The 10,579-nt window shown below is 53.3% G+C and overlaps 1 protein-coding gene across 1 annotated transcript in view; it reads left to right on the plus strand.

Moving 5' to 3' along the window:
- MROH2A (maestro heat like repeat family member 2A) overlaps window positions 1–9,112 on the plus strand; it is a 46,533-nt gene extending 37,421 nt beyond the window's left edge. Inside the window, exons 32-42 of the mRNA XM_063086880.1 lie at window positions 1,022–1,181; window positions 1,263–1,456; window positions 1,881–2,018; window positions 2,521–2,635; window positions 4,570–4,719; window positions 4,807–4,989; window positions 5,475–5,630; window positions 7,201–7,332; window positions 8,014–8,116; window positions 8,415–8,480; window positions 8,991–9,112. Of these exons, the coding sequence (XP_062942950.1) occupies window positions 1,022–1,181; window positions 1,263–1,456; window positions 1,881–2,018; window positions 2,521–2,635; window positions 4,570–4,719; window positions 4,807–4,989; window positions 5,475–5,630; window positions 7,201–7,332; window positions 8,014–8,116; window positions 8,415–8,480; window positions 8,991–9,112 (1,519 nt within the window). The remainder of the gene's footprint in view (window positions 1–1,021; window positions 1,182–1,262; window positions 1,457–1,880; window positions 2,019–2,520; window positions 2,636–4,569; window positions 4,720–4,806; window positions 4,990–5,474; window positions 5,631–7,200; window positions 7,333–8,013; window positions 8,117–8,414; window positions 8,481–8,990) is intronic.
- The last annotated feature ends 1,467 nt before the right edge of the window (window positions 9,113–10,579 follow it).

The raw sequence follows: 10,579 nt of genomic DNA on the forward strand, positions 1-10,579 counted from the left end.
GGGGTGGGAGGCAGTGTTTGGTGCAGCCCTGTTAGGGCAGACCTGGGCCGGGCTGGCGTTCTTGGTGGCCATGCCACACTGGCTTTCACTTAGCTCAACAACATCTATATTGGTTAGCTATCACTGCGTAACAAATTACCAGCAACTTAGAAGCTCAGAACAGCACCCTGTGTTCTCTCTCAGTTGCTGTGGGTCAGGAGTCTGGGTGGGGCTTAGCTGGGCCCTCTGCTCAGGGTCTCACAAGGCTGCGATCAAGGTGATGGCCAGCTGCATTCCATAGCTGGGTCGTCTTCCAAGCTCACGTTGTTGTTGGTAGAATCAAGTTTCTTGCTGTTGTAGGACTGAGGTCCCAGCTTTCTCACTTCCTTACACCCCTGTGGCCTTTTTACACACGGTGCTAATGAGTGCTCTGTGTCCACCTCTGCATTTGATTCCTATCATGAGGCCCTGACCATGTCTCCTCCACCCCAAACTTGTGCCTTTGGTCTTGTGGACTCAGATAGGCAGTTTGCAGGTCTCTTTGTTCAATTAACAATTTTAGACTTGTTGCTTTAGCCTTTGAGAACCTACCAGATTCCCACCTCTGTACATCTATCCCGGGCACATTAAATCACTATACTGGGGCACTTTTCTTCTTGGCAGGGCCATGGGCTTAGACTTGGACTTGGGGATCAGGAAGTCCATTTCCAATTACAGTTTGGCAGGTTACCTAAGCTCCGCAAACCTGAGTTTCCTTTTCTGTAGAATATGGAGATAAAAATATCTTCTTCAAAGGTGTGTTGGGAGGAGTAGGTGGTATAATATCAGCAAGCTGTCTAGTAGTGGAGCCAGGGCTTCCAGACGGGCTGTGTCCTGGGCAGAGCTATGTGGCTCAATGTGGGGTCAGAACCTCTGGTGGCTCATTCCACCTCCCTAGATTCAGCCCCCAGAGTTCAACCCATACTTAGGGGGCACCCTTGGATTCTTAGCTGCCAGGGCACATGCAGGAAACCCACAGTCCTTGTGCCCTATCTTTGGCCAGACACCTGATGGAGGTGTGGCTGGCAGTGTCGGAGAATGTGCCTTTTGCCCGGACCATGCTCCATAGCCTGATGGGCCGGCTGCAGTCACGGTTCACTCCCAGGGTCAATGCCACCTCCAAGGCTGACATCTGGCGCCTGGCCACAGTGGACCCTCTGATGGTGAGTTGCAGGGGCAGGCCCTGGGGCTCCTTGGGGGTCTCAGGGGGGGAGTCTTGACACCCCCGGCCCTTGTCTCTGCAGACGCTGTGCACCATCCACCTTCTCATTGAGGAGATGGATGAGGACGACAGGCTCCCTGACCTCTTTCCTGACCTTGTCTACACACTCCTGCTGCAGCTCGGCAGCAGCCACAGGCCAGAGGCTGCCTCGCCTGTCCTGAAGACGTGGAGACTGGCCCACACAGGGACCCTGCCCGAGGAGATGAACCTGCAAAGGTGCTCTGCAGGGCAGATGGGCAGGTGGGAGGGGGACCTGGGTGCAGGGCAGCAGGCTTGTGCTGGGCTCAGCTTCAGGCTGCTTCTTGGATGCCAGTGGACTCCAGGAGTCACCTCCACTGAGGGGCCTTGGTGGTCCCCTCTTAGTGGGGAGAGAAGTTTCTGAAAGCTGATCTTATTCATGATCCTCCCTCACATGTATCCAGCATGGTATGGCTTTCAGAGTTTGAGACCCCCTTCTCTCCTGGGACAGAACCCTCACCCCCTTGGGCGAGGCCAGCAGGCATTGGGATCCCCGCCTCACAGACAAGAGAATGTGGCCCAGAGTGTGGCGGCCACAGACGGCGGCCTCTGGGCCAGCCCTCCCCCTGGGTGCATAGCTCCCAGAAGGGCAGCTGCATTATGGGCTCCTACCTTCTTCCAGGATCACGATCAAATCCATGCAGATTTTATTCAAGAGACTCAACAGCGAGCGCCTGGTACACGCCCTAGAAGAGCAGGCAGTGTGGGCCCTGCTGGAGAACAGCGCCACATTCCTGGAGGGCGTGAGCCTGCTGGCCAGGTGGGGCCCAGGCTCCCCCAGGGTGGGACCTGGTACCTGCAGAGGCCTCTCCTTGCTGGACAGAAGGGCCCCCAGTGAAAGGTGTGGCCTAGGTTATGGCTAAATGCCTCATTTCTGGAGAAATGGTCACATTGGCTGTGTCCCAGAGTCTGGGATGGCAATGATGTGCAGGGCAGCAAGAGTCTTTTATTCCAGCCTTCCTGTTCCAAAGCAGGAGGTGTGAGGTCAGGGAGAGGAGGGGCTTGCCCAAGGCCACATGAGGCCCCCAAGCAGGGCCTGGTCCTGATCACACACGAAAGCCCTCATCTAGCCCTTTTATAAAAAGGAGATGGAAAGTGAGCATTTCACTGACAACCCGGCCAAGCCCCCTGGGGGAGGAGAGAGAGGCCCAGAGATGGTACGAGATCTGACCACCATCACCCCGCGAGCTGGTGCCAGGCTCCAGAGCAGCTCTGCCTGGCCCTGCGCAGACGCAGGCAGGAGCTGGGACCCTTCCTCGCAGGCTGTGCATGCAGAACGTGGAGGGCTACAGACAGAGGCTGTCGGAGCTGGTGCTCAGGGGCATGGACTCGGAGGTCCTGAGCTGCCGCATCAGCAGCACTGCGGTCTGTGTGGAAGTGAGGCGCAGGGCATGGGTGGGGCGCGAGCGGAGGGGCGGGTGTACCCTGGGCTCTCCTGGGGCTGGCTTATCTCCCAGTCTCTGAGGGGCATTGAGTTGGGGAGCGGGCAAGCTTTCCTCCTGTGTGTGTTCATTCACTTCTTCACTCCTTCATTCATTCATCACACAAGTAGTTCAGGGCGGGGCAGGTGGGGAAAGAGAGGCTGAGACAGCCTGTGCCCTGAAGTGCAGAAGGTGACTGATGCATGGCAGGTATGTGCCAGCAACCCAGGGGGGCCCAGAGGAGGATCCCTAGGCTCTCACTGGGGAAGGGGCAGGGATGGATGGTATGGCCCAGCTACCCTAACATACAGTTATAGTATTTATGGGATTAAGAAGGAATTAGCCAGAAAACTTTTAGGAAAAATTCTATTGGCCGCCTGATGCCCAGTATGCTGTAGGAACCAAACACCAGACCAGGCCAGGGGTCAACAAACTTTTTTGTAGAGGGCAGGGCCACATAGTAAATAAATATTTTTGACTTTGTAGCCAACCCGGCTGCTGCGGGGGAGCCTCTGCAGGCAATGCATAACCCAGTGCGCGTGGCTGGGCTCTAGGACAACAGGCTGATGGGCACAAATTGAAACTTCATATCATTTTCATGTGTCACAAACTGTCTTAGATTTTTTTCCACCATTGAAGACTGTGAAAATGACTCCCGGCTGTGGGCTGTACAAAAACTCCCGGCCTGATGGAAGACCAACCTGGGAGGCTCATCAAGCTTTTACAAGTTCACGGGCTGTTCTCTGTGGTCATGTCTCCCCTGTAAACCCTCAAAACAGAGGTGGGAAAGAGGGGCTCTCTCTCATTGTCTCACCTGGGGACCTGTCCCTTTTGATGTATCTGAATTTACAACTGTAGGGGGCTGGAAGCCCTGCATGCAGTGGCCAGGCCCACGTGCTGGAATTAGAGGTCCTTGTTAGGCTCCGACTCCTCTCAGCAGCCGAGCAGCTGTGGATAAGTCTCTGTTCTCCCATTTCTGCATGTGCTAAACTGGGGACAGCAGTACCTACCTTACAGGGCTTTGCAAATTAGATGAGATAATGTACACATTGCTTGGCTGTGCGGTAAGTACTCACTAAATGCTAGCTGACTGTTTGAAAATTAGTTCCAGTTTTCAAAAAACAAGTTATTTAAATTCTTCAAAAGTCAATAGGGGTGGATTTTAAAATAATTTTGTTTTTGACACATGCTAAGAGGCTTGGACTTTTTCTTGAAGGGCATTTAAAATAGGGTGTGATCGTTTGATTTACCACCCTGCCTGGCTCAGCAAATGTTTAAATGAACTGAGTGCCCTAGGATGCTCACGCTGATGTTGGTGTCCAGGATGGGCTGGAGGGGGGATGAGGCAGAGACAGGGCTAGGGAGGTTAGAGCATCTGTGCCTAATGGTCAGGAGACTAGCTTACTCCTCCTGTCCTGGAAACACCCTTTGGTGTTTAGTTTTCTTTGGGTCTCTTTAAACATGCTCAAGTGTTTGTATACACACACACACACACGCGCGCGTGCACACACACACCAGGTGGTCCCCATTGACCTGAGGTCTTGGCACTTTGAGCGGCCAGTAGTGATTCTCTCAAATGAGTGAAATTCATGCTTCTGATGCATTTCTGTTCATACACGGGTGGGCGTGGCTCCGGCACACAGCAGCTGCGCTGTCATAACTGAAGAAATAAGTGGCGAGTGACTATACGTACCCGCATAGGGCACACTTATCTAGCATTGCCCACACATTTCAATACTGAATTCCCAAAACTCCTCTGAGGCACGTGCTAGCGTCACTCCCTTTTCACAGATGAGGGATTAGATGTGCCTTGCATCTAATCCCATGTCCTGCCTTGCTGCTGAGAAACAGGCCTCTGCTGGGGATAACTGTCAAAGTTCTCCTTTGCAGTTCATGAGTGACCCAATCCTGCACCAGCAGAAGCTGCTGAGGCCTGCGGTGCTGATGCTGGAGAAGGGCGTGGACCAGGAAGAGGACGAGGCCCTGCGGGTGCTCTCCCTGCGCGCCCTCGGCAACATGGCTCTGGGCACCCCCAGGAAGGTATGGCACCCCTGAGCCCAGGTCCCCGGGGCCATCTCCAGCCAGCTGGGGACTGAGGTGGAGCTGAGGGCCACCCTCCCCTACCAGGTGAAGCAGCATCGGAAGCTCCTGCTGGAGAAGTGCCTGGGCTCCCTGAGGGGGCCCGGGAGCCCCAGTGTGGCCGCCGAGGGCATGGAGGCCCTGACCAAAATCCTGGCTGAGCTCCGTGAAGGGGACCTGGGCTCTTCCTTCGATGCCATCTCCGAGCAGTGCAGGGCCTTCTTCGACAACGTGAGTCCAGACCCGAGCCTCCCTCACCCCCAGGGAAAAGATATGCCCTGGAGCAGAAAGATGGGCTGATCAGGGATCTTGTAAAAAAAAAAAAAAGTCTTGTTCAAAGTTCCAGGGAACCAGTGCTGTAGAATCTGAGGGCTCCTGGGCCCTCTGGCCCTGCTATGACAGAGGAGCTTGTCCCTTGATTTCCTTGCAGCCCAGGAGCAATCCCGAGCCCCTGGTACGTGCAGGGCCCCTGCTAGGCAGTGGGGGGCATTCAGATTTGGCACAAGCCCTCCTCCAGAGAACAGACAGTCACAAGGACCAGATAATGCCCAGTCCCTCGAGTGCTACGTGAACCCTGCCCAAGGAGAGACTCCACCCTGATGGAATGATCCAGAAGGCTCTGTAGGGACCAAGGCATTGAAAATGGCCTATGGAGAATGGTTTGGTCGGGTCCTTGCTTCCCGGATGCCAGCCTTCACTTGCACATCTCGCCGCAGGACAGCGGGCAGCTGCGTTTCAAAGCCTTCATGCTCTTTGGGAAGCTGGCAAAGGTGGTGAGGATTTCCAAAAAGCATTTCTTCAAAGGGGAAGTGAAGAAAGCCTGGGTCCCCCTCATGCTGCACTGCCAGGACCCCTGCTCCAACGTGGCTCGAGTAAGACAAGCCCAAGTCTGGGACCCGATGTCCCCAGAAGGGAGAGGTCCTTGGGCTTTCCCCACCTCACCAGTCTTCTCTGAGAGCCCAGAGGCCACAATCCGCCCGGATCCCGCTGGGGAGAGGGGCCATTCCACCCACTCACCGGCTCACTAAGCAGTCTCAGCTCTGTTGGGGAACACGGCGTAGTTTCCTTTTCTCCAGTCACTGTCTGCATCCGTCCTCTGCCCATCCCTCTTTCTTCTAGCAGCTTCTATAACTCGCAGGTCACTTTTGGGTGTCAGGCTTGGGTCCTGGTTAAAATTTGCCTTGAATCTCCCCTCGGTGCTCCCCATGGGGCGGGCCCATGTTGGTGGCTGCTAGGAGCACTGGAGGGTGCTGGCCCAGCTTTTCCTCCCACTCCAAGGCCCAGCTCCTTCATTGCTTTGGGGTGGGAGGAGGGACAGCTGCCGCCCCTCGCTCAGTGGCAGCCTCGCAGGCACCTGTCCCCGCAGTCTCCCCACTGACCCTGACCTCCCTTTTCTCTCCTCCCGTCTTCCTGCAGGCTGAGGAGGGGGTGCTGGGGTGCTGGCTGGGGTTGGGGCGGTTCTGGACCCTCCTCTTGAGCCTTGGGGATGCAGCTGTACCCATAGGAGGGGAACATTTTCACCTAGTGCCTTGGTCCCCAGCTCTGGGGTCACAAGTCCCCTCAATCCCATTGCTGTGAGGGCTGCAGGTTGCCAGGTGTTGGTGGGGGTGGTCTAGGTGGCACTCACAGGGAGGTGAGGGGTGTCCTGAAGCGCACACCCCAGACTGGGGCTTTGCTCTGCTGCGGGGTCCCTGGTGACCCTGGGCATGAAGCGTCACCACTTGGAGACTCCTTTTCCTTGCTGATCCTCGATACTCTCTGTCTACAGCTCACAGTGGTCTTGTGGGGCTGGGGCTCAGGGAAGAAGCTGAGGGCACACCAGCAAGGGTGACTGAGACAGTGTGTTGGAGCGGCTTCCAAGAAGGGGCAGATCAGGGGAGACCAGCAGGGGATGGGAAGCGGGGGCTAGCCACAGAGGCCCTTACCACCCCCATCCCTTAGGAAGATACCCCACCTGTCTCTTCCTGCCCTCCCATCTCCCGGGAGCCTGAGGTCAGGGGATCCTGCCTGCAGCTGTGCTAGGAGGCGGGAGGTGGGAGGAAGGAGCTGGGTGGAGTGGGTCTGGAAGGATGAGAAAGCTTGTCCAGTCCTGCTCTCCCCGCCACGCCAGTCTCCTGACCCCCAATCTCCTGGGGGACTGGGTCCCAGGCAGGGCTGCTGACGTCACCAAGGGGCTGCAGAGGGGCCAGTGGGGCTGCATCCGCCTCCAGGCTTTTTCTAAATGAACATGTAGCCATATGCAAGCTGGTGGGGGCTCCAGTCCCGGGTTGGCTCCCAGGGGCTCCCAGTCCCTCCCTTCTTTGGCTCTGTGAGGCTTTTCTGGGGCTGTCCTCTGGCTTCTTGCCAGCCCCATCCCTCTTGTGAACCACCTTTGCTGGTGAGTAGAGACTGTCCAGTCCGCCTGAGGCCTCTCCTGCTATCCTGTGTCCTGTGTCCTTCCAGGCCTGCATGGCCACCATGTTTCAGTGTGTGCACTTCTGGGGCTGGAAGTCCCTGGAGAGCCCCTCGGGGCGAAGTGAAGCCAATGCTGATGACGAGATGACTGTTTTCCAGATGGCCATGTGCTCCATCCTGGTGAGAAAGCCGAAGGGGGACTGGCCCGTCCCAGGTGGCCACACACTGGCTTGGAGCTTAGGGTTACAACTGCTGCAGACTTCTTCCTTGTGATCCTACGTTTACCTTCTAGATGTGCGATGTTGAGACCGGCACTGCCCAAGAGAAATAGAATGCAAGCCACATACCCCATTTAAAATTTTTCTAGTACCCACATTCAGAAAAGTGGAAAAGAGGTGGAACGAGTTTCAGTAATATATTTCATTTTACCCAATATAGCCAAAACAATCATTTCAACATGTAATCAATTCAAAAATTAGTATTGTGACATTTCATTTATTTATTTATTTTTACCATAATCTTCAAAATCCAGAAGACACTTTACGCTTAATTTAGACCAGCCACATTTCAAGTGCTCAAGCGCCACATGTGGCCAGTGGCTACTGTATTGGACAGCACAGATTCTAGAAAAATGTAATAGCCCCTCTAGTCGGTCAAGAATGCAACAGAGGGCTGAGGGTCTATCACTTGCCCAGTTACTGATCTGCTGTGTGACACTGGGATGGGTGCTTGCCCTCTCTGGGCAGATGCTCCTAGTTGCAAGGGAATTGATGTAAACGACTGATGGGAACACTCTTTGTGAACAGCTTGTTTCCAGGATTTCATCCTCTAAAGCTGTGTGTGTCACTTATTTTTTTGCAGAGTCAGAAAAAGCCTGCTGTTCTCCACAGCTTCTTGCTAGAGACGATGACCTATGTTAAAAATAACTTCTCAGGGATCAGAATTGCTGCCTGCAACTTGGCAGGTGAGCAGACAGATGTCACCTGATTTAGTACAGGCCTTGAAGGACCAGCTAGTCAACCCTAGGTCTGGAGGTGGGGGAGACAGATGACAGAGCTGTGACCAGAGCGCAAGTCCACCTGCCACACCATGCTTACTTGGCTGATTGGATCAGGCTTCTTCCTCGCCAATTTTGGCCCACCTAAATCCTTACCTGATATCCTCATAAAATAAAAGCAAGTGTCTTGCAAGGAGGGACACAGAGGGATTTGTCTGTTGACCCAATTTTCGCGTGGTGAGCATTTCTTTGGCTACCATTTTAGGAATTATTATGAAGCAGATGTCTGCACATTATCTGAAAAAGCTGGACTTTGCGGGATTACGGAATTGTAAGTAGTGGAGACTCAATTACATTCTGAGTCCATCAATCACCAAAACTCACTTAGGGAGCTTAGTGAAACTGCTTCGAGGGGAGAGCCAGATGACCCTTTGTTGTGGGGGATTTTCGGGGGCTGGGTGTAACCAGGGCAGAGAGAGCTGGATGCACCTAGGGATGGGTATCCAGGGAGACAACTGTTTGATGGGTGAGGTACGTTTTGTTCCTTTGCGTCTCCTGCCAATCACACATAGTTCTGAGATGCTTCTGCCCTGTGTCTGCAGTCAGGCTCTGTGGGTGATCTTCCTGTCCCTGTTAGAGTGGTTACTGAAGCCCGGAGAGAGCTGTGGTGTACGTGCCAACACAGCTCCACCTGCCGTCTTCAGGCTTCACACATGGGAGGTCCCGTCTGCCCCTTGCCCGACCGTCAGCTGCTTTTGCCTGCACACATGCTGCATGAGGCAGAGGCTTGTGGTCCTGACCCAGAGGGGCCTGACTCTTTCCTCTTCGTGCTCACTCTTAGCTCTCCAGGAACTGCAGCTGGACTCAGAGCCTGGGGTCAGGAGGGCAGCCCTGGAGACCCTCAAAGTCTTGGACAGTTGTAGCCAGCACCGGTTTTTGGCTTCACCTGAAGGAATGTACTAGGTGGTCCAAATGTAAGATGTAAGCTGCCTCCTTAGAGTGCCAAATCCCACAATAGCAATGCAAACCATTTTAAAATTAGTTTGTAAGAAAAACACTGTTGTAAAATAATCAGTATACTTTTCTTTTCTTCCAATGAAATAAATCTCCCTTGCCATGTGGAGTGCAGACTTCTGACTATAAGGTGATGACATCCCAGAACGAAGACTCTGGGGCAAAGGGAAGCTTCAGCCCTGCCAAGCCACTTCATTCTCGCTTTCCCCACGAGTGTGTGTCAGACAGCCCCTCACCCCAAAGGACCCGAGACAGCCTGTGTCTTCTCTTGCATTTCAGTTCCACACATGCTGATGGTGTCTGCTGCCAGGCACTGTGCCAAGCAGCGAGGGGAGCTGATCTGTTGTCAAGCCTCTGCCCCCAGGGACCCCATTCTTAAGGGCAGATCTCTACCCACCTGACCATGACACACAGCAGAGTGAGTAGGGCTGCTGCCAGGGTGGAAATGCTGTGGCAGCATGGGGAAGAGTGTCAATCTAGGATGGCTGCATGGAGGAAGTGACATTTATACCAGGCCTAGCCTCACTATCCCATTGAGGCTGGAAGTTATTAAAGCATGTTTGGGCTGCTGGAACAGGAGCTCAGTGAGGCCTGGAACAGAATTTGACTAAGGGCCAAAAAGGAGAAAATTAGCCCCATGTCCAAGAAACATGTCGGGGGAAGAGGGGAGGGCAGGAACTTGTCCTATACTCGGGCCATCAACAGAATAGTTGATCTGTCCCCAGAGCAGGTAAAAACAGGACTTCCAGACTGTTCCCACTATAACTGCTGAAGGCAGTCGCCACAAGGGGTCCCCACCACCAGGACAGAGCTGCTGAGCAGTCCACATCAACCCCATGCTAAAGCCTTCTCCAAACAATAGTTTTCAAACTGTTTTGCGGTTCCCATGGATCATTATGAAGTTATTTTCTGCCAAGTGATGAAGAGTGTTGCTGCTAAAAAAGCTTGAATACCACTGATGAAGCCAGGAATGGATGTGCCATTCAATACAGGTACTGGGGAGACAACTGTACACTTGTGCAGTAAGGTCTCCTTTCATGCCTGGGCAAAAAACATTTCCAGATGGTTTCCTAAATGTGAAAAGCAAAATTTAAGATAATACTATTTTTGATTTTGAGAGTAGAGTAGGTTTTCCTTAAAAAGTAATAGCAGAAGCCAGGAAAAATAAAGCTATCTGACAATGTTAAAATGTTACTTATGTATAATAAAAACAAAACTTTAGTATATAAATAACAAGATGTAGATGGGACAAGTTATGTGCAAATTATATAAAACTGGACTGATTCACATAATTGCATTCAGGATATACTCAAATCCGTAAGAAACAAAGAAGCAAATAGAACACAGTGTCATGAGAGGACTTTCGAAAAGCTGGGACCCGCGGAAGACGTCCGCTGTCTTAAGTCGTCCAGAGAA

This window comes from Cynocephalus volans, chromosome 1, assembly GCF_027409185.1.
Source record: "Cynocephalus volans isolate mCynVol1 chromosome 1, mCynVol1.pri, whole genome shotgun sequence".
In the NCBI taxonomy this organism is placed as follows: Eukaryota; Metazoa; Chordata; class Mammalia; order Dermoptera; family Cynocephalidae; genus Cynocephalus; species Cynocephalus volans.